General features: G+C 33.0%; 1 protein-coding gene across 1 annotated transcript; it reads right to left on the reverse strand.

Annotated features, from left to right (window-relative positions):
• Positions 1-1,888: 1,888 nt before the first annotated feature.
• LOC140054196 (SH3 domain-containing YSC84-like protein 1) lies at positions 1,889-9,012 on the reverse strand. Its single transcript, XM_072099100.1, has 8 exons — positions 8,958-9,012; positions 8,153-8,269; positions 7,515-7,628; positions 6,898-6,962; positions 5,121-5,362; positions 4,446-4,660; positions 3,651-4,040; positions 1,889-3,174 (listed from the first exon to the last, which is right to left on the reverse strand). Coding segments are annotated over exons 1-8 (1,353 nt in total). The 5' UTR covers positions 8,959-9,012; the 3' UTR covers positions 1,889-2,965.
• Between the last annotated feature and the right edge of the window lie 15,977 nt (positions 9,013-24,989).

Consider the following 24,989-nt stretch of genomic DNA (forward strand, 5'->3'; position numbering starts at 1 on the left):
AAAATCAAATATAATCAAAAATCAATATTGTACCCTTTTACCACCGAGCTTTTTCCTTCTTGTATAAATGAAGTGATCATTATCAAGGAAAAACTAACTTCAAGGAAATCGTAAGAGAAATAGGCCTACAACATTACCTTTTATGGCTATAGCAATCTTTTTATTATAAACAGAATTATAATATTATAATATTTGTTTTTAAATTGTATTTTTTAGTATTATTTTCGGTTGGCACTTTCAGTAGAATCTTTGTTTCTTGAAATCTGTGTCCCCTTCATGTTGTATTTTGTAAGAAATTATATTTGTTAGTTTATGAATGAAGGAAATAAATGTTATTTTGATTGATTGATTGAAAAATTGTTTTCCCGGCCAGACCGGAAGGAAGCGTTATTTTAAAAAGAAAATGAAACAAAATAAACCAGAAATATTTCTTACAAAAAACGCTGCTCGACATTTTAAACTTACTCATCTTTCTTCAGATATATTTATGATTAATTAGTGTGACCTCAGCCTGTAGGCATGCAACTGAATATCCTCTAGAGACAACGTGACAAAAGTCTTCCCAGTCTGTTGATTCGCGTCAACCAATCAAAGGGCAAGAACCCAAAATCGTTCAACCATGAGCCCTCATAGACTCTCTTTTCCCAGACGTTTTTTGGGTCCAGCAGCTGGGATCTATAAATTATAGTCGAGTTTACAAAGTCGCAAAACTGTCGGCCTTAGATACTATAACTGCTGCTTGCCTTAGCTTCTGAATGAGTAGTCATCATGGGACGTAGCGGGCTAGAGCAGCAGCATGAAAAAAAAAGTTTTTGTTGCTTCTACATCCAAACATTGCGAAATATATCGACAAAAATTAAAGTAAATAATAAAATAATAGGCAGATTTGATTCATGGTGGTCTGTACTTAAATATAATTAACACAAATAATCAACTTTGGTAGCCATATTGAAATCCAAAAAGGCAGCCATGGGACATTATTTCTGATTAATTCATTAAATTCTTGATGAAAATATATTGAACGATTTTGTAGGATATTATCAGGGAAGAGTTAATAACTCTTCCCTGATATTATTAATATATTGGTAATAAATAACATATTCTGGCAGTCATGGGTAACCCTTCATTGGTCATTACTATAATGCCTTTGCTTAAGATTGATAAATTTAAATATTTTAGCGGCCATCTTGGAATTCAAAATGGCCGCCATTGAACACAAATTGTTATGATTGCATGATACCCGCTGATATTGAAAACATGGGTATAGGTCTTCGAATCATGACTTCATTAAATTGAGGTTTAATAGAAAAAGAACTCTTCCTTGTCGGAATGCCAATTTATAATCTGTTTGATTTCTAATTTATTTATTTGCACATGTGTAACCTATATAACCTGTAAACTATTTTTAGCATAATTACATCCACAGCTCGTAGTATTGCGATGGCGCTAGTTACAACTCGTTATGCGTGGTTAATTAAATTGAATGACGTAATGCATAAACGGGCATAAATAAAGAAGATGAGATGTAAATTAGAGAACGACGAATGGATTTAGCTGAATAGGCACGTTCAAATAAGATTTTATCGTGCTATTCCTGCTAATATTGAATATCACGTTGGCAGGAAGAGCATTCACATAGAATTCAACATCGTGATTATGCTAATGAGGTGCACTGATGTGTGAAAAACCAAACACATGTTTGGACGTGCATACGTGGGAAGGGGTTGTTGATTCTTTGTTGTTTTGGAATTTCGTCATGCCTACCATGCATATATGTATTGTGTGGAATAATTAATTACGAATGATAGTAATATCGAAACGTGACAATTTTTAATAACATTTGAATCTAATAATAACATTTAACAATATTTCATAATGAATAGATGACTAGTTTTTGGAGCAGGAAGAAAGTAGATCAAACCCAGAAAATTATCTCATATTTCATGTAGCACAATACAATAAAATAATACTATGGAACTGAAATACTGAAACAAAAATAAATAACTTAGGCCTACGGTACTTGTTTACCCTGCAAAATTGTGAACGAAAATACTGAAACATAAACTAAATATATATATTATAATACTGTACATATTGGCATATTTTATAACAATTGACATTTAAACAAAATTGAATGAAAGAATGTTTATAATTGCACATATTTGGAATGTTTAAGCATTGCATATATTGTATTATACATAATATTGTAAACAAAAATAAACTAAATGAAGCTAAACACAACATACTATAAATTTAAATGTGACTTGTGCGATGCAAGTTATGTTGGATATACATGCCGACACCTCTACCAACGCATTGTTGAACATAGTAGATGCTTAATAGGACAGCATTTGAAGGATCATAAAGTGATTGTTAATCCCAGTAAAATTAATTCATGTTTTAGTATACTTAGGAAATGCAAAAACAAATTTGACTGTCTTATCTATGAAATGTTGTATATCAGACAATTAAAACCTAGTCTGAATAAACAAAGTGACTCTGTAAAAGCTAAGCTTTTCATTTGACAGGATGTTAGACAATAGGTCTTTTGTTATTTAAACTTTGACCCTTGGCTTGTGCTACTTAATTAGTTGTTGTTTTATATTTTATTCATTGGACTTGATAATGACCCCATGATGGAGTCGAAACGTCGTTCTCTTTTAAGCGTTATTTTTATATTATGTATTTACAATAAACGTACTCTCATTCGTAAAAATGCATCTGTTATATAAATTTTATTTTAACACAATACTTCAAGAGACCATTCTTTGGCATAGATAATTAAATTTCACAAATTGTTTTGCTTTTGGTATTGTATTGTATGGTCAAGTTATGCAATATTGGGATGTTTTGAAAACAATTGAGAGAAATTGCACTTTTAGCGGGAGACATGAGACCCCTCCTAACAAAATTTGGCAAGTTTATGTATCTCTTTTAACTCATTGAATTTAGTCATTGCTCTGACTTACACAATCACTTTGACATAGTTGGCAGGAAATATTCCTACACGTCCATATAGCTCTCCTTCCCACCAATCAAATTGGGTGTCGGTCCGGGTAATAATGGTGATTCGATCATTTGTTGCAAAGGTAAGGTCGCAGGGTAGAATTGCTATAAATGGTTCTTGTGCAATCCCAATCATTGGCTTGTCCCATGAATCAGCTTTCGTTAAATCTAAATATTCAGAGGATGAAAGTTGTAAATTATTAAATAATTAAAAACAACTTAATAAAAAAATTCAATTTAAACACAGCATTTCATTTTTCAAAAAGTTGTTTTCAACTACTGCAATAATGGATTTGTATTTTTCTCTTTCTAGTGATAACCAACACAAAGCACAGTAGACTAGAATGTTACACCATCTCCTATAAGGATCCCTTCATGTTGAGCTCTTAACAGAGCTGATTCGTTTATCTGTAATAGGATGAGAGGGATCAGTACTCTCTTCAAAAAGATGATGGGTTCACTGGAGTCCTTATCAGAGAAGACTTGTTCTACCACCAATACTGTGGCCAAGTAGAGATTTGGACCTGTGCTGATTTTATCGCTGTGGTTTTTGTGGTGCCATTGACTTAACCTCTAGACCAGTCAACTCAACTTTGTCTTAAAAAGATACACATAATTCACAACAGAATGGATTTTAAATTTACCTGAGGTACTTAATGTTTTTTTGTTTTCTGTCTGAACTGAAAGAAACTGCTGGGCTTTGGATGTCCTGTTCATGTTTCTGGAATAACTTCTGGATTCTATCATAAAACCACTTTTATTGCTTTTTCCAGATGAAGAAAGCCTTGAACCAATTAATGGCGAGCTAGTTGGACTTGAATCAGCACTCTTTGATTCTGGTTTGTTCAATGGCTGTAAGTTTGGACCAGAATGGATTGCACTTCTGTTGCTACTTCTGGAGCTTCTGCTGAAAATGGATGTCTTTGTCTTAGGTGAATCAATTGCATCAGCACTCTTGCGTTTAGAATCAGGTCTGATCTTTTCCTCAGAATTATTATTATTATCAATTCTATGCTCACTTTTCGATGAAATGTCTGTCAAAAATAAAAATGTGTACTGTATAAATCACATAATACTGAGGAAGACAAAAACAAGATGGAGAGATGGAATTGTAGCATTTGCTGGCATATCCTGAATAAGAAATGGGTCCAGCTTGGGGTCTTCATCGTGCAGGCTGATAATGCTGAAATGATGACTATGATGATGTATAAATCAATGCTTTGTTTTATCAATTTGGCAGTCAGTGGCATAACGATTATATGAGCGCTCACTGGCTAAACTCAGGTGCCCCACAGCTGAAGCCTAGGGCCTCAGAGCATGAGTAACCTCAATGCAACTACCCAGCATTGGAGGACCCCCTAGTCACCAACTCTGGTGGTTGAAATGCAAGAGGTTACTTTCACAATTGTGAGCACACAACACAGACTCCTAAAACTTGCCTTTATCCTTCTTGATACTGTTCATTACACTTAGCTTAGCCATTCCCATAGCTTCCTTGCCTTTCTTACGAGCTTCCTTCTTAGCCATCTGCCCAAGTGCTTCCATACCAGACTTTACATGCTGCTGCAAAGCCTTGTAGAGTGGCTCACATTCATCAGGTGGTTCAACATCTCCACTTAGGATTTGAAAAGCTCGAATGTCACACCCATAGAATCTATAAATATCAAGTATGTGGCAGCAAAAAACGTGTTTTGTCTATAGACCAATAACTTTATACAATGGAATGTATATTCATTATCTTTAAGTGAATTTTACCCAACCTGGTACAAATTGAAAAAAAAAGAAACCGAGTGAAATACACGGCAAAATAAAAAGAGCAACAGAGGGCATGATATTTATTATTTTGACCCATAAATTGAAGATAAAGATAACTTGAGATAGTATGGTCTGTAAGTATATATCTATATTAATGTCTATATATGATAAATTGTGGACACTATCGTGCAAAAAACAATATGCTTCTGGGAGAGACTCTATCTTGAATCCTACAGTACCTCTAGATCACTTAACTTATTAAACTGGTAAAAACTAAATCAATGTCCTGCAAATACATGGCTGGCCCAGTCACGTGCGCAGTGTTTACTGACGCACATGTCTAAAAAAACTTAACATACTTTCTGTTTGCATCTTTTCTTTCAATTAAAGCAGCTCCTTCCAGAGAGATTCCAGCGAATAGTCCTTTGGTTTGGCTGTAAGTATAGATGGCAGCAGGACTACGCACTGAAACATCACCCTCTATGTTTCGTCCAAGAGGCCCTACAGCTACAGTCACATTTCCACCAAGAGTAACATTGCCTCCCTTTGCAAATGCATCCACTGCACTCTGCTTGTTCAGAAAGATCACAAAGTCGGTCACCTAGAAGAAGAAAGAAAGTACATCCATTACTGTATTTCATCGAGTATCATCAGTTTTTTTAGGCGAGAGCTACAGTATAATGAGCAAAATTTAAAAATAATGTTGTACACAGCAATTTCAATGTTTTCAGTGAATTTTGTGCATATTTCACAAGGGTGACCATGCCAGCATGAATGAGAGGTTTTGGAATGAGGTTTTCCATGAAAAATGTATGTGTAAATATCCACCAAGCCAGTAATCCTGCAAAGTCCACATTAGTCGAGAAGACTGTTGGAATCTCAATAGAGTTATAGTTGAGTGGTGAAAGAAGCCCACACTTTAATGCAATAATCAATATTGGGTAAAAATAAAGAGCTACTTTCAGTGGAGAATCGATGATGATGATCTATGTTTCAATGTAATAAAATTCATGCAATAGTGTACACAATGATTCAATAGAATTAATATGTATTACTATGCCAATGATAAGACTGTGACTGTGTTAAAAGGACATCATTACAGTTTATGGTATTGTTATTGTATATATGTTTTCTTTGGGAAAGGTCAACCATGCACCTTTATTCTGTCTATCGGCACGGCGAGAACTAGGCACCCGTGCCAATATAAAATAATACATTTGATAATTGATCGTGTAATAGCCACTTCCATTGCGATTGTTTGTAACTTCATTCCAGAGCAATAGACTGCAGTACTGTGATTTGAGCATGCAGTACAGTAACATAGTCATCAGTAATAAAAGGCAGTATTAGAGTAGACAAACTATGAATATACAGTACTATTATTATTATTATATAGTGCATATAATCATAATGAAAGCAAGCAAAATATTCAGATTTGAAAACAAACCCAATGTCACAAAGATGAGACAGCAGTTACGTTCTGACATCCTATATTACATGTAAAGACAAATGATTAGTGTTTATATAACTCATCAAGTTAAGGAAGTAATTTTAGAAACTGTGTTTTTAAAATAACAGTTCTTCATACAGATATAAAATACTTATGAGGGTTATAGAAAGGACAAGGGTGGAATACAGCATTTTAATATCACAAACATTAGAAAACATGCCGATTTGCAGCCTTTAAATTTGCTAGAGCACTGACAATAACCATCAGAGGTTTCCATAGATAGAAGATACCTACAGTGAGCACAAGCGTAGCTGGTTGCACATGTAGCAGACAGAGTATAGCAGTCTACGTGTAAGTGTAGTAGGCTGCATGTGGTATGCTAGCAGTAGCTATAGCAGGCTACAAGTAGCATGGTGTGTGTAGCAGGCTACATCAGCATGTTGAGTGTAGTATGCTAGATGTAACATGCTGCATGTAGCATACTATGTGTAGCATGCTGAATGTAGTCTGATGCATGTAGTATGCTACATGTGGCATACTGTTTTTAGTATGCTGCATGTGGCATGTAGCATGCTGCTATAAGCATGCTACATATAACACGCAAGGTGTAGCATGCTGCACATAGCTCGCTGTGATGATCATCATTGCCTGCATAAAATATTTTACTCATCATTTGTAGCACATACTTCGGCACCTATTTCAAAGCCCCCACCAAATCCAGCTAACCCAATAGCAGATGGTGCAGACCAGCCTAAAAAAGAAATAATTTAAGTATTAATATTACAACATATTAAAACATTGTTCCTTTTGATATAACACCTTTCTATTTAACAAGCACGAATGTTCGATACTCAGGGTACAGCAAAAGAAGCTGTAATGACGTCATAAGACCGGATATAACGTCACATACACATGTAAATAACCTCGCTACCAAATACGGCTATACAGTATCATCTTCGAGACGTGATTTGGCTGCATCCGGTTTGAGGACATGCCCCTGTAGTATATTCATGCCAAATTCCAGCTCAATACTACAACAAATAAGGGAGGAGTAGTACTTTATAAATCGCACTTTTTACTCAATATTGTCCAGATGGAAGAAGAAGAAGAAGAAGTAGAAGAAGAAGAGGAGGAGAAGATGAGAGAGTACTAGACTCGGGTACCCTGATTAAAAAATTGTAGCAGTTATGCAATATCAACCAACCAACCAAACTTACTTTACTTTGAGTACTATAAATAACGGTTTGATTGTTTACGGTTTGACCGTTATGGGGATTTAAACAAAGTCTGAATGAATTTTTACCTCCGCCTTTTAATTTCGATACAACAATACCGCTTCCACCTCTAGCTGTCACAAGGAAGCCAGCTTTAAACACTGTTATGATAGCAATACCACGGCATGACAGAAATAGGCCAGCTGAGGAAAAAATAAATAATATTTTAATAAATTACTGTAAAGATACTGTAATCTTAAACATATGTTTCCCTCTAAAATAGATCTACATAGTAAACCTAATATTTAGTAATGAGAGTCTTGACAAATAATTGCGCACTGACATGTAGACAAGTGTCTGCGATTGTAAATATTCCTGCCCCATAGTTGCATTATGCGGAATTTTTTAAAAGTGGCTGAAGACACTAATAGACTATTATGCAGTGCCAGCCTCATGTTTACGGAATGTAGAATTCCTTCTTTTTATGAATTGTTAAGAAAATCAATATATGGCCTGATGTGTAGACTTAATGCAAGCAAAAATATTTTAATCTCAACGATTATAAGCAACGTCCTAGTTAAGTCGAAGATGCTCTCCAGGTGGAATGTCATCCTGAGATGAGTAGTAGTAGTTAGTCTTTAATTTTTACTTTCTATGGACCAGAGTTTCCGAAATAAAAGATTGAATGAATTATAGTCTGATAATTAAGAATGTAACTTTACTGTACCTGGAATTAATTTGTCTGGACCTGTTGATGCAGTTGGGAATGTAAAGTCATGAAGAATCTTTGCTGCTTTCTTAGCTTCTGACTTGAGTTTCTTTGGAAACGGAGAGTGCACACCCACTGATGACAATAAAAAATTAAACATGAAAAAAAAGCACAAATATTTAAATTGTGAAAAGTGGTTTTAAGACATCAACTCTCCTGATATAAGCATAGGAGTCTCCCAATATTTGGTCATGTGAAAATGCAATTTCTTTTTGAATGAACAAAAAAATACTTGTAGTAGTTGAGTTCCACTGTCGTAAATGTAACCACAGCATAATATTTTAATTATGCTCGTTTTATTTAGCCTTTAGGCCTAGCACTTATTTATTATACAAGTTTTCATCTTTCTGGGCTTGTACCTACATCTTCCTAAATTTTGTTTAAATATTATTATATTGTTTATTGAAATCAATTTTGTATATGAAAGGAGTAAATAAATGTTGCTTTGAATTGAAATGCCTCTAGGCATTACAATTCTAGCCAGCCTTTAGCCACGAAATGAGATGGCAATGGGCCTACTAGTACTAGTATTAGGTTAGAAGGACAACTCCGGCCTGGTAGGAGGGCCTAGCTAGTACAGACAGTCAGTAGTAGTGTTGTAGTAGTACTACCAGCCTAGATTACCCCTAGCCTAGTTAGTAGGCCTAGCTAGAATAGAAGCTAGTCGAGGCCTAGATCCAATATATAATAAGTAGGCTAGTGTAGTATAGTATGCTAAACTAAGAAACATATATAGACTAGGCTTAGTTGTCAAAAATATTACTAGTGCAGTACTTCTTAATGGATTTTAAGATAGTACAGTAGTGTTCTTTGCTTAAAATCTGTCATCATCGATCATCACGTTGTTGATTGCTCATGCGGAAAGAGCGAACAAAACAGACATTCCATTATACTTATGATATTCATTAACAAAATAAGTAAAACAAAACTATACAAAAATAGCTTGTATATGTCAATGGAGTAATTTAATAGTTATTCAAACATTTCTTTCACATATGAAATAGACATATGCTTTGAAATTATGTACATAAGTATTACATTATTGTAATTGGATTTGTAAAGTCATCCATTTATAATGGAATGTTCTAACTTTAGTATTAAGATGGCGGCTGTCGTTAGTGGAAGTACGCCACCGTGTTTTCTGTAACTAAGCACGTACTTAAACCCAGGGATATTGACTCATGTAAATTGAAAAGATGGGAACTTTTAGTAAACTAAGGAAGTAAGTGTATAGTGATAATATAGGCCTAGTATATACTCGTGTTTAGGTCAAAATATAAGCTAGCTAGGCCTAATAATACATTTTATAGTACCTCTCTAAACTAAGTAACTTCTAGTAGGCCACTCCATGGACCGTCCTAGGCGTAGGGAGAATGTGAATGTGCCTACGCTATGCATAACGGCTGGTAGCAGCCCTAGACTAGACCTAGTGTTTGTTGTGCTAGTATAATAAGTTCCTGCTGCTATAGCCTGCTGTGCCTCGTTAAACAGAGGATTAAAATAGGCATCATCAATTAAACAACAATAATGCTGTAGTTAGCAAACAAAGTTTAAACAGAATTAACAATAACCATGCAATAACATACTGTAGCATGGCAGCAAGTATATTTTCGTAGAACAAGTTACTTTAAAATTCATAATTCCATAATGGACAAAATTATTATATTAAATGTATACATCTCTACGCATCACTGGAATATAGAATATTATTACCATTATTATAATACTGCTGTTTCGATCGTTGAATTACTGACCAAATGGCATCACGACTCGGTGTTCTCGTGAAGCAGGTTTTGTGCCAGTAAGATTTGCCGGACTAAATTTGCGAACCGGTATTCAAGATTCAAGATTCAAGAAATTTTATTTGTCCATAAAAATTGAAATTCACTTTGCTTGGTAGATTAAAACAACAATATTGCAACAATTTAAAAACGTGCAGTATTATAACAGATTAAAAATACAAGATAAAAAGTTAAAAATACTGTTAAAATGTAAAACTATTAAAAATTGCATTAACGTCTTACATTAGAATTAAAAATATGAATGCTATTTACAACGAAGGATTTTCTAGTTCTACAAAGATTTGCTCTTGGAGGTCGTAGCCTAATGCCTGATCTATTTAAGTTATAACAGTAATGTAACGGATGAGTGGGGTCTTTCATAATATTGTTTACTTTTTAAAAAATACTCTTTTCATAGATAAATGAACAAGGCGTTAGATCAGCTTTAATAATACGTTGTGCAATTTTACGTGGTCTCTCAATATTTTTCTTATAATTTTCAGTAAAGTTACCACAAAAACATCCAATGCTAAAAGATAAAATACTTTGAATAATACTTTGATAAAATAGAATTAAAATAGTGTTATCAACTCTAATTTGCTTGCGTTTTCTGAGAAAGTAGAGCCTTTGAGATGCCTTCTTGGAAATCATGAGAGAGTTTGACTCCCATTTTAATTTGTTGTCAATTATAGTACCTAAGTATTTGTATTGGGTTACTCTTTCAACCTCGGTTTCTTTAATAGTTATTACATTATGTTCAACTGTGGTTTTACGAAAATCTATTATCATCTCTTTGGTTTTAGTAATATTAAGTATTAAGTTCATATCCTCACACCAATTAACAAATCTTCCAACTTCATTAACAAATTCATTTACATTATGCTTACTATCGCAAAGAAAACCATTAATTACAGTATCGTCAGCGTATTTTACAATATTGCAATCTTTACTTTAAAATAGTGTAAGAAAATACATTAAAACTAAATTAAAACTTTACTAGTAGTGGTAGGAATCGGCCTATTAAAAATATACACTAAAGCCAACCAAGGGCTATACTGTATGTTTTCATTTGGATACAAATCACACTATTATTTGACTTCTTTTTGTATTTTTAGTAGATTTAGTCAAGTTACATCTTATTATAGTATTAGTATTCGGTACTTAATTTGCCAGACTCTTTTTTTATTATTATTATAATAAAATAATTTCTACTCCACTTGCTGTGACAATAAATTAATATAATTAATATTTAATATTAATTATTTTATTAAAGAGGTTAATTTCTTATTTTATGTAATATTTCAGGGAAAGAAAATCAAGTCATGTTTAAATTTTCAATTTCTGCCGTTGTTTAAAAAAAATATTCATAAGATTTCTAAACATAAATAACATTTTTTTAAATTGGGTGTGTACAATATCATACTGTCAATACAAGTAAATTAGTAATATGAAAATGATTTATAATTTGTAATTTGATGTTTTTAAGCCTACTGTATTACCTGTGTTCGTCATAAAAAAGAAAAATCAACTAGAATTTAATTCGTCACTTTGACGAATTATAGGTGATCATTTTTATCGCTTTACTGACATTAATATTTTTTAAACATGCACGTACGTTAACATACAATAGGAAAATGTTGATGTATACCATCCTGATATACGCTTACAGTGCCGAGTTGTGCCTATTATGTGTCATATACAATATGTACAGTATATACTGTATATCTATATACAGTGTAGCATAGGTGAAATTACGGGACCCACATCATGTTCAAATTTTTTAATATGATGGAATTATCAAAATAAACTCGAAGATGACAATTTCGAAAGATAATGAATTGAGCAAATAAATATAAGGATTGGAAGATAATTTGACACGTAGAAGCGCAATGCGCGCTCTTTGAAATTTGTATAACTTTGACTAAAGAAATTTAAAAACAACGTTTTAACTTCAACTGGCCATATGATAACATCACAACATCCGATAAGCTTAATTTTTATATGAATTCATATCTACATTTATTCAGCTTTCATAATAAATTATAATCTTCAAGGTCACCTTTAATTCTGAAGAGCTATAACATATTCAAATGTATGGTGTAGCTGAAATTATACGACCTTGGTTATTAAAATTTTTACACATGATGACATCATCAAAATAAAAATGTTGACAACTATTGAGAAAGATAATTAATTGAGTAAGCACATACTAAAATTTTGGCAAAAATCGGGCTCAAATAACGGAGATGCGCTCTATTGAATGTGATAACCCACACAAAAAGATAAAAATTACTAATTTTTAAATTTAAGTGGCCATTTGATGACGTCATACCATTTTGTACGTCTAATGTGTACATGAATATGTATCTACAACCCAATGGCTTCCCGAATAAGTTAAAAAAATTGGGGGTCACCTGCCATTCTGAAGAGTTATATTCATTTTAAAAAGGCCTTATTTTTCACCATTTTCAGCACTTTGATGCAATTAATTTGCGCATTTTGTTATTTTTAACCTGCTCGTATAGCGTTATTTTAAGTCGGAACTTACTCAAATTTGGTGAATGTACTAAAGATGGTGAGTAGAACGCGATTTGTATAAAAAAATTGCAATTTTTACGCTTTGTAAGTATCGCGCGCGCAAAATATTTTTTTTGCGCAGTAATTTTTTGAAACACACAAATGGCCTAATTCATGCTCTAAATTGATTAAAATGTAATTTTGAGCTTTTTAAATTTTTACTGCGCGATTCCACACGCATGACCCTACGTGCGCGCGCGTTTTTACGTGCTAATATTTTTACCCTTGACCTGAAGTTTACGTGTAGTGAATTTCATAAATATGTGATAATGAATTATGGATATATGATTGATAATGTGATTTCACAAAATGGCGTATACGTGACGTCACGGATGAGTGATCACGCTGAAAAGCTTATTATGGCTAAGTTAAAGTATTTGAAAGACATTGTGAATTTTTTGTTATTATTGCTATTCAACTTTTTGAGATATTTGACGAACAAAAAGTGTACAGAAAGAAGAATAACAATAATAACTAGACATGTAACTCGTCACTTTGACGAGTTTGGTTATCCGCCGCGCAAGTGGTGCAACATTAACATTAAGGGGATAGGTTGAGGACAAAAGGAAGTTTTCACGTTGGCATTATGACCTGAACTGAAGAATATGATATATTATTATTGCTGAATTTTATTATTTAAATTCATATATAGTATACACAGTATAATCTGTATCCATATCACATACAGTGACATACATAGAATTGGTGAAATTACGGGACCCGCTATTTATTGCAATTTTTAACATGTTGACGGTTTTAAAATGAAACGCGAAGGTAGCAATTCCGAAAGGAAATTATCTCAGCAACAACGTATTAGCGTGTAGAAGAAATTTGAATACGTGAAATATTGATGCGCGCTCTTTTAAATGTAATGAATTATGACGCAAAAGATGAAAATACGACCTTTTTTATTTAACTGGCCATATGATGACGTCACAACATCCGATTGGCAACATTTTAACATAATTTCGTATCTACAATCCAATAGCTTCCAGAAAAAGTTTTAATCGTGATTATCACATTTTATTCTTACGAGCTATAACAGATTAAAATTTACTGTAAAGATGAAATTGATGCCACACGTGATTTCAATTTTTAGGCATGATGACGTCATAAAAATTAAAATATTTTTCACTCATGCGAAAGATAGTTGATTGACCTAGACAATATCAAAATCGGGGTGAAAATGGAAAACGGATAAGTGGAGATGCGCTCTATTCAATGTGATGACCTATGACGAAAGATACAAAAATCCTAAATTTTATATTCGCGTGGCCATACGATGACGTCATAATGTCCGGTTAGCCATATTAATACCTGATCCGATATCTACAACTCATCTACTTCCAGAATATGCCATCCACAAAAAGTTGACCGTCTAGTTTAGAAATTACGACTGTTTAAAAAAAGGCATATTTTAAACGAATTTTTTAACCTTTTCATAAAAAACGCGCGCAAATTGTCCAATTCGACGTGCTCGTATGACGTATCTTTAAGTCGAAATTGTTAAAAATTTGGTAAAATTACATGAAAAGGCTGGAAAAACATAAATCACACGAAAAAAATACGTTTTCAATGCTACGTGCGCACCGCACACGTAAAAATGTGCGCACGCGTGGGAATTTTTGACATGCTTAAAACGACATGAAACGCGTAGAAAGTTGATTATAAATTAATTTCGCGCATTTTGAAATTTTAAATGCGCGTGCGCGCGTAACTTTGTGTAAAACACGCATTTTTTTTTCAACAGAAAGTTAGCGCATGATATAAATTAAACTTTTGCAAAGTTTCACTTTAAAATGTTATTTGGTTTTCGACATATGTTAAATACGAGAAAATCGTTAAATCGCGCGTACGTCACGTTGCGCAATTGTAAACATCATGAAAAGCTTCGCTTGAAGACGTTACATAAATGTCAAAATGTTAACATAGTTAACAAAATGTTATGTTTGCAAGTTTCAGAGAAAAGCGTTACACAAAAATCATACAGAAAGAAAGAAGAAGAATAAAAAGTTGATGATGATGATGATGATGATGATGATTTCGTACAATCACAAGAGGTTATCCTGCAACTTCGTTGCGGATAACCAATAAAGATTTTGTACAATAACAATAGGTGATCATTTTATTCTAAATGATCACCTAATAATTTGTATCAAGATTTTTTTATGTAGCACCTGTACAATCTATATGACTGTACTTATTATCTACAGATGACTCAGCCAGGGAGGAGTAGAAATACTTCTATTTCAACATGATTCTTTAATTTATTTCTTGGATAGTCGATTATAAAAAAGTATACATTTGAAAACATACAAATATAATGAATTACTGCTGAATTATTTTTCTGGCTGTTTTTATTTAGCTTTTTTTTTATGATTTTATCATCTCCATTGAGATCTGACCATCGATACCTGCAGCATTGTCATTTTTTCAGCAATTTGCCTTTAGATTAATATAATAAATTAATGTTTTAAAAAAATATTTATTTTTGTTGTCTCTTTTGCCTTTTATTGAACCATTTAATTGTTGATATTTTAAATTTATTTTTTCTTTTAATTTTTTAAACCTTTTTTTTTGTTTTCTGCAATGATATTACAAATTAATTATGTAGTGATGATATTATAAAGTAAAAAATTAATTAACAGAGAAATAAATGTGTTCTAATCTGTTATAAAAAAAATATTGGCCTGTATCTATGTTTTTAAAACTTTTATTATTTTGAAATTTGTGTTGTAAATATTCATACAGCATGACTGTAACATATTGAAATTTAATGAAGCAATTAACATTGTTATATCACACTTTGGAGGAAATATTTCCTCCATGATCACACTGTTGTCAAATTTAACTGATGGATTTCTTTCCTATGGCACTGTAAAATTTAGAATGAACATACGGTAATTTGAATTATTTCATCTGGATGCATATTTTACCATGCTGATAGGCCTCATCCACTAGATACAGCGAGATATAATTTTGTAACTTCCTTGATTATTGTAACTCAGTAGGCCTATAGTACTGTATCTATTTATAGACCACAGTGATCACTTTAAAAGACTGAGTACAGTACTATTTGAGCAGCTGAAAAGGTTTTTTTCTTACAATGTGGCTGGTTTATGAAGTGTTTACACTAGACTAGCAGGCACAAGCGATAACAAAAGGAAAACTGCATAATTTACTACAAATGATTGATATACTAAGATCCAAAGAAAATTAATGTGTTTTGCCTTTAAGTTTTTCAAATTTACAAAATAGACAATTCAACATATTACTGTATTATTGCCTGAATTTTACGTGAACAATTTGAGGCTGGAAAACCTGTTGAATCAAGAAAGGAAAAATTAATTACAAGGACATTTGAGTCTTAATTCTATGAAATTCCTCTTGAGAAAGAATTTTAAAATAAAAATTAATTGTTCAGTGTAAAAGTGTAAGTAAATGTAGGCTACTATCAAAATAAACAAAAATAAATAAGTTTTAGTTTTTATGTGATTAAGCTTTTAGAATTTACAGTTTTAACACAAATGTAATTTTGAATCATGATCCATTCATTTTACTGCCCATGGCCACCATACCTCTACTAATGTTAGTAACTAACAGTACAAAATGATCTTTATTACAACATTTATTTCAACAAAGTGAAACAAAATATAATTTGATTGAGAGATTGGTAAAATTATAAAGTTGTCTCCAATACTGTAGCATTTTGGTTTGTTGATTAAAACAATTTATGGTCTGTACCCTTGATCTACACCCAAACAATACATACAGTTACATTTGATTGTTTTTTAAACATTTAATCCCCAAATTTAGTTTGTTTATATTGTTCCAGGCTTTTTCTTCAGGGTCGTTTTAGTAGGATTAGTGGGGTTTTAGTGTAGATTTCTTTACGTTTGTTTATTGTTCACAATTTTTTATTTGTTCTTCCTCAAGTATTGTTCAGTCTTTCGTTTGCTACGCGGCCATTATTACGCTATACAAAGCCTGTGTGTGAGTCATGTGGCTGCAGTTTTTCTCAATTTAATTTTTTCAAAATTGTTTACAATGAAACTCTCTGGTGACTTAATAGTATTTTGGTAAGGTTTTACTGTTATGTTTTGTCTTTATTAAATTTTCATTGTGTAATTAGTAAAAAGTTCTGTTTGAAGGACTTAAATGAATATCAAATCATCATGTTCTTAATGACTCTGTGTCTCTGGGCCTAAAGTTTATTGAAAATTCTCAATTTTGCTTATGAATATGATTTTATTATTTCAAATTGGGGAAAACCCGGTATTTTCGCTGAAAAGTTAAGAGTCTTCCATTTGTTTTGGCCTCACGATCGATCGAAAAGTGGGCGAATTACAGGTGAAAAACAAAAATATCAATCCGCGCGCAATGCATTTTGGGATTTATAGCGGGCCGCTATAATTATTAGAATCGACTTATTTTTCACATTTTTAACCGTTTAAAGACGAAAAAAGTTATCGCAATAGTACCATATAGTATTATTTTTACATTAAATATAGTTTGTGATCTTAAATTACTGTAGATCTAAAAAACGTAGGGAAGGGGGCTTTAAGTGTAGGCAAGATCTACTTTTGCTACTACTTATCATTTTGATGTTTCTGTTTTAAAACAAATGTACCTTGCTGAATGAATTAAGCTACATTCTTGTTGTTAGATAATGAAAAACCTTATCAAGAATTGAATGGCGCTATCTTGTGAAACAGAAAAAAGTGTGAATGTTTAGCTTAAAGACCCCTTCCCTGCAATTTTGGACGTTTTTTGGAAAATAATACATATATATCACTTTAAAAACATTAAACCATGTCATTCCTTGTCTTAAATGTATGTTTTATGGTAAATTATGATAAAAAGTGAGAAACAATGCACTACCTAAGTAGCTCGCGGCGATCGACCTCTCGTGGACGGTCTCAGGCCTAGCCTAGCTAGGCTTAGTTTTGTAGGCCTAGCTGGTAAACATCGGTAACGTACGAACATCGTACGCTAGCTATATACCTAGCCTGACGTTGTATAGTTGCTGCATTAATTGTCTTTCTATTTTTGCCAGACCGTTGATACAAATTGGGGAAAACCCGGTATTTTCGCTGAAAAGTTAGGAGTCTTCCATTTGTTTTGGCTTCACGATCGATCGAAAAGTGGGCGAATTACAGGTGAAAAACAAAAATATCAATCCGCGCGCAATGCATTTTGGGATTTATAGCGGGCCGCTATAATTATTAAAATCGATTTATTTTTCACATTTTTAACCGTTTAAAGACGAAAAAAGTTATCGCAATAGGACCATATAGTATTATTTTTACATTAAATATAGTTTGTGATCTTAAATTAGATCTAAAAAACGTAGGGAATGGGGCTTTAAGCAAATTAAAATCTTTTGGCAACTTGATGGAATGGTGGTCTGCTGCCCTCTTTAAATTAATTAATGTGTGTAAAGTTATCTAATTTTTTAGTAGGCCCTATTGACAATATTGATTAGTAATTTATTCAGAGGATTTGTGAGGAGTGTGATGGGATGATTGGATATTTTGGTTGTATGTATACTGTGTATGGTTTCTCCATATGTGGTGAATAGTTGGGATGGGATGGTTATTTTTGTATTTACTAAAAATAAAAAGTTGTCATTGTAAACATACTGTACTGTATGTTTCCATTTTTGAAAACAACATAAAAAATAGAACAATTCAATTAAAAAATGAATTGAATACTACTGTAAATGTTCCTGATAATCTTCTTTAAAAAATAAATATTTTGCATAGTAAAATTTCATAACACATTTTCAAGATTTGTTAGTCTCACTATCTCAGATTTAAAATTCAGACACAAGATAATAATTAATAATAATAATTTATTGGAAACTTCACTTTTACAACAGTGGCACACTTTGATGATAAAGGTGTGTCTAAGTAAAAACATACAAGAATAATAAATAAAATTATTGACTAAGAAATGAATCGAAATAAACTCTTACAAAAAAAAAAAAAAAATTTAATATATAAATAAATAAATAAAACAAACTTAAAAAGAATCGCAAATAAAAATGTTTAGATACACACAAAATAAATAATAAGATTAATTTCATGGTATGAATCAAAATAAAGAGTATAACGGTGTACGTAATACTAAACACTAAAGCATAATAAAAAAAAATGTAAAAAAGACAAAAATACTTGAAAACGTATCAACATTAACTAAACAGAAATCAAAATGACACTCAAAAGTTGAAAAGCAATTATTCACAACACAACAGCATTGACATTATTAATATTAGTTTAAAAGAGAACAATGTTTCTTCCATAAAGATTTAGCCAATGATTTACAGAATGTGTCGATTAGAGACTCAATAATAACTTAAGATAAGCAGCAGCAAACATGCATTAATATGTAATCCAGGGTTCTACACATGGGTCATAGGTTGCCAAGCAACAATTAAGTACACAAAGAAAGTGACAAATCAACTTGAGTATGGGGTTTCCCTCAATTTAGCTTAAGCTTGAACTTTGTACCTGAGTTGTTTGTGATGGTGCATTCCAAAATTCTACAACTAAAACAGTTCATTGCTTCTGGTATGTTTACTACTGCTGTACTACCATATTGGGTGGATATCTACTATAACATTTTCAGCACATTGGATTTGTAAACTTTGTTTGTTTGAACAGCTTTTATGTGTGCTTTTCAAATTGGGTAAATAATTGTTTCTATATCTACTGTAAACTTGTCAGATACAAGGAAGGTAAACCTACATACTGTATTTATACTACTAATTATGTTTAGCCAAGTATTGTAGTAGTCAGGTATTTATTTTTTATTCTTTTAAATATATTTTTCTATGCCTAACGTAACTTCTATATTGGGTGGATATACTGTAGCATAAAAAACTACAACACTGAGATTTTGGGGTAGTAACAAAGTGCGAGGCAGCGAGGCACGCGAGGCAGGGAAGGCATGCGAGGCAAGTCAGAAATTTATGCGAGGCATCGTTTTACCATCATCAAAAAATGCGAGGCATCATTTTATCATTTTTCAAAATTGCAAGGCAGGAAATCACCGAAATTGAAGTAGCCTGCCTAGGCCTAGGCCCGCTAGGCTAGTTTCCTTTTCCACCTGCCTTGTATTTTAACCAACTTTATCCTGAATATCACAGCTTAGAATTAGTAGGCCTACTTTAATGAAGAAAAATCACATAAAAGTAACAATAAATCCATTAAATTGGTGATTTTACAGACGTTGTTTTTCTCGCATTTCGCACATTCAATGTTCAATATTTTGGTTTCTATGGAACGCCAAAAGAGCAAAATTAATTAGAGGGCTAAAAACTCTGTGGAATCCATTTATATTTAACGCATTATTTGGTGAAAATCAAGTACAATTTCAATAGATTTTGTCACTGTCAGTAAGGAAAAATGTTACTGTTGATAATGTACACGGTTTCGTTAACCTTTTAAAGAATAAAATAGAAAAATTCATCATAATATCCTTAGTAGGATGTCCTAGGTGGTCTAGAATGGGGAGTGATGTTGATTTAGGATCGATTATTATTCTTTGAAAACAGAACAGTATCAGCAGTAACATATTACAGCATTTTTATTGACAAATTAACAAATATATTGAAATAAAACGTGTTTTTCACCAATAAATGCACGAGAAATTGACGCATTCCACTGAGTTTTAGTCCTCTATTATCGTTGCTCTTTTGGCGCTCCATAGAAACAAAAATATTGAACATTGAATAAGTGAAATTCGCGAACAGTGTGCGAGAAACACGCCTGTAAAATCATTAATTTAAGGATTTATTTGTTACTTTTTATGTGATTCTTTCATTAAAGTACTCATGAGGTATACTTCTAAGGTGTGGTATTCACACGATAAAGTTAGTTATCAAATTTGGAGTAAAAATACAAGCGAAGGAAACTAGCGCCAGGTTTATTAGTACGTACATGGACAACAATAAATAAAAATCGTTCGTAATATACCTAGCTTACTAAAACAGGAATAGTGTATCATTATTAAATATTACACCGACTATTATTATATCAAAATTGATTAAATTATTTTCTACATAGGCCTCTTATCTAGGTTAGGGCTAAGCATATTAGCTAAAGTTTAATTTTAGGCCTAGTATTACAATTGTCGGACGTAAGTCTTTTTTCACACGCGCTCCAGAATTCTGTCGCAATTTTTTTCTTTGCGGCATGTTATTGGATCGCCATATCAGTTACCTTTTATTCACCGCCAGTTATTGAACTTGTCCTGGCAATCGCTGTTCACCTTAAGGCTGGTTTCCTGTCGACGTAAGAACATCACTTTTGTTGCGACTACGTCGATTTGTCGTAAGAAATGCGGATTTTACAGGAAACCGATTACGATCGAAAATTTATAAAATCGACGTAACGTAAGAAAAATGGTAACGACAAACGATTTTACAGGAAACCGATGACCTAACAATTGTTGCGTTACGACGTTTTCTTCAGATTTTACAGGAAACCGGGATTTTTTATCTTACGCTTGAATGAACGCCCTTGCGTCACGTTTCTTACGTCTCTTACGAAAGTTGACTTGAAGTCAACTTTCGCAAGAGACGTAAGCGCAATCGTAACAAGCAACCAATGAGCGACAAGAGTTATGACGTAATGTGTATGACCTTACAGTGAAATATAGCCGGACAATAACATTTGTATGTATTTATCGTATTACTACAATTTTAGCCCACTTTACGATGTTGTACAATGTACATACTTTACAAATGCACAGTAGTTTCAATATAATATTGTTCTAATCAGGGAGTTTACAACTCATATCAAAATATAATACTCTTATTTATGGACGTGCAATAAACAATCCGCATTGAAACCGACATTCTTCTGTTCTATTTGTCAGTAGAAACGTCGCGATAATGAACATTTGCAATAAGATAAGATATATAGAAAGCCCTTGTAAGCAATATAATATTATTATGTAACTTTAAAAAAAAATGTTTGCTTGATTTTGTATAATTTATATTGTTTTGTCAAATTTATTCTTATTATAGGTAAATAATGGGTATCTAATAATAATAATAGGAATCCCGAAATGATTTGCCGTTTTTTAATTTTGAAAACTATTTAAGGCTAGGCCTACTAAGGCCAGAATAATTAATTCATATTTTGGTTCATACAATAGTGCATAGGCCTAGCCTATTAGCCTGGCTCCTAGGCTAGTTTGATTATATTTTGGTCAAATCCATTCCTATTAGTACAGTATTAATTAAGTATTACTAGATGGTACGCTCGCTTCGCTCGCGTACCATCTAGGTCGTGCCCACAGATGGTTCTCGAATATAGGCCTACAGTAATTTCAGCGTAACAAAACTGGCGATTTCAAATGTACGTACCGTAGGACTATAATACATTGTCGTTTACAGAAACGAATAAATAGACACGATGATTTATGTAGTCAACTAAAATTAGCACCCTGGGAATTACTTCCGAAGGAGAAACTTTTCACAAAATGAGTCCAAATCAAAAATTTGGACTCATTTAAAGAAACCCAATTTGTGTTTTGTATGTAACATTAGGGTTGAGGGATGGGAAAGCGGATAGGTACAAAGAGGAACAATTTTTAAATATATTCTTTATCCACTCAGTAACGAAATATTTTGTTCATGTTTTATAAGCATATACATAATATACCTCTAAATACAGTAAAACATTTGCGATTTAATACTTTGTTAAAACTGTCACTGTCATAATCGATTGAAATATTAAAGTACATGTCACGATACACCACTATGACGTTTATATTTTTGGTAATTATTAATTAATACAAACGTTGAGAAGGAACTGTCAGTATAAAGTGTATTTGTATATAATAATGTGTTTATATATCTAACAGTTTATTATTATCTAACAGGACGAACATTCACAGTAAGAAATTTTCGATTCAAATGAGTTCCAAAAATAGTTATTTACAGTATTGTCAAAGTATTGCAAGTTTATTCTCAAAGGGCCCATATATTTACCTACCGTATGTGTTAAGCCAAGGGCTCATAAATTTACCTACAGTACTTGTGTTAAACCAAACTCTGGCAGACTGAGAGATTGGGATGTTCCATTCATCGCAAATCAATACATTTGTATAATCGTATATTAAATCTATCAAAATAGTATTTTTTAAAGAAAATCGGCCTGTCTTCAACATTATGATGGTGTACTCTAGCTGTTCAACCGGTTTTCAGCTATTAAAAACAATTATCGTAGGAGGAGATAGGAAAATGCGAAGCCTCCTCGCATTTTTGTGGCGGGTATTTTTCAAGATGGACATCCATTAGACAGTGTATACCACGATCGGAAAACACCCCTATTTGGGGAAAATCGTTGAACCTAAATTTGTTTTAATCGTCAATAACTAATTATCTAACTTAATTTAATTAGTAAACAGGGTTACATCAGGTGGTTAAAATCAGTACCGAAAGTACGAACCAACTTTATATACCATTGAGTGAAAATTCTAGAAGTAAGGCGCGATTTACCGAATTTTGCCCTTACGTAAATTTATATATAGATTACTAATACTAGGGCCTAGCCTATCTACTAAAAATAATATGTTGGTGTGCTGCACTGACACTGAGTAGCTACAGGTACAATAACAACATTCAACATTTCGCGCGAAAAATGATAAAACCCGCTCTAAAAAGAAACACCAATCATAGATGTTGTTTCAAATACGTCATAAATCTGACCGACGAAAGAAAAAAATTTCAACTTTCGTAACAACACTAAAATCGACGTAAGCATACGACGTGTGTTTCACAGCCAAAATTTCAACTTTCGGGAGCAGCATAACTACAGATGTTTCTCTGCGGCCTGACACGATCTTGACTAACGTCAACGACGTCAATTTTTTCTCAACTTTCGTAAGAGACGTAAGAAACGTATGAAACGCAAGAGTCGTTGCAAAATTCGACTTCTTACGTCGACAGGAAACCAGCCTTTATTTGCGAGAGAGGTACACGTACGTTGTTCCTAGAGAATGGAATGTCAAAAATGTCTTTGGCACGCCGCTCAGAGAGAAGTCTGTGCGTTGCTGCTGCTGAAACCACGTGCTATAGGAGGGGAATGCACCACAATCCTCTGAGCTGAGGGATGAATCATTCCGCTACCTGCTAAATAGTAAAGAGGGATTTTCCATCTCTCGGGTCTACCGGATCTAGGCGCAGGGGTGTGACAAAAGATTATTTTCACTCTGCTATGTTCGAGAGACATGTGAGTGAACACGCTCGAAATGCCAACAAACATTGCAGTCATTTGATGAGTGTGTCGCTATAACAATTATTGTTTATCGAAAGTTGAAGACTGTCGTTCAGATTTTTGAACCGTAGTTTGGGCACTTTTGTAAAAGTAAAATTTGACAAGATATGACTTGAATGAAAAAACAATCGTTACATAAAAATAAACAACATGATGAGTGTATACACGAATCTATTTAGATACGCTTGTATCGATTGATTATTAGGCCTATAATATAGCATAATAGCACGTTAAGATATGCCTCGCACCTTTTTGAAATTGTAAACTATATGCCACGCATGCCTCGCACTTTTGGAAATGATAAAATGATGCCTCGCACAAATATTTGGCATGCCGCGCTTGCCTCGCGTGCCTCGCTGCCTCGCACTTTGTCAACACTCAGATTTTGTAGCCTTTGTAGCTGTCTGCTTAATCAAACAAGGTAGGCCTACCTTGTTTCCTTTATACTAAATAAGCCAGTATTTCAGATACAATTATCAATCATGCTTTTTATAGTGGTAGATATTGTGGGTATAGCCTGTTGCAGTGTTGTAGGTACAGTAGAGGCCGGATTTGTAATATTCACAAGAAAAGAAGGACTATAGAATTTCAAACCTGTTTTATTATGGGCTTGTTTTGAATGACTAGTTTTGAAAAGCATTTGGTATTTTGATTTGAACTGAAAGAAACTGGATGAAAATACTCGGTTCCAGAATATAGAGCATTCTTGAGTATGACTATAATAATGGATGATCTATTATTCTTCTAGATTTATCCGCAGCCTTTGACACGGTAGATCACCATATACTTGTAAACAGACTTAAAGATAACTATGGGGTAATAGGAAATGCTAGTAACTGGATTAAAACATACGTCGAAGACAGATATCATATTGTAAAGTCACTTTAAATGGATCTGAATCAAGTATATTTCATCTTAGCTCTGGTGTCCCACAAGGGTCCACAATTAGTCCCCCACTTTTTACCACTTACATTAAACCTATTGCTGACATTATTAAGTCTCATGGGATACTTTTTCATCTATACACAGATGACACTCAATTGTATACCAGCTTTAACCCTAAAGTGCCAGGGGATCTCGAAGTTGCCATTTATAGAATTACTAAATGTATTAATGATCCTAGTATTTGGATGTACAAAAATCCAC

Source organism: Antedon mediterranea, chromosome 7 (assembly GCF_964355755.1).
Source record: "Antedon mediterranea chromosome 7, ecAntMedi1.1, whole genome shotgun sequence".
NCBI lineage: Eukaryota > Metazoa > Echinodermata > Crinoidea > Comatulida > Antedonidae > Antedon > Antedon mediterranea.

Excerpts from the sequence above, each read along its gene's own strand:
- LOC140054196 (XM_072099100.1), bottom strand. Across the intron at positions 7,629-8,152 it reads TCCAGACAAATTAATTCCAG|CTGGCCTATTTCTGTCATGC; the intron begins GTACAGTAAAGT and ends TTTTTTCCTCAG. Across the intron at positions 4,041-4,445 it reads CAGTATCAAGAAGGATAAAG|ACATTTCATCGAAAAGTGAG; the intron begins GCAAGTTTTAGG and ends TATTTTTGACAG.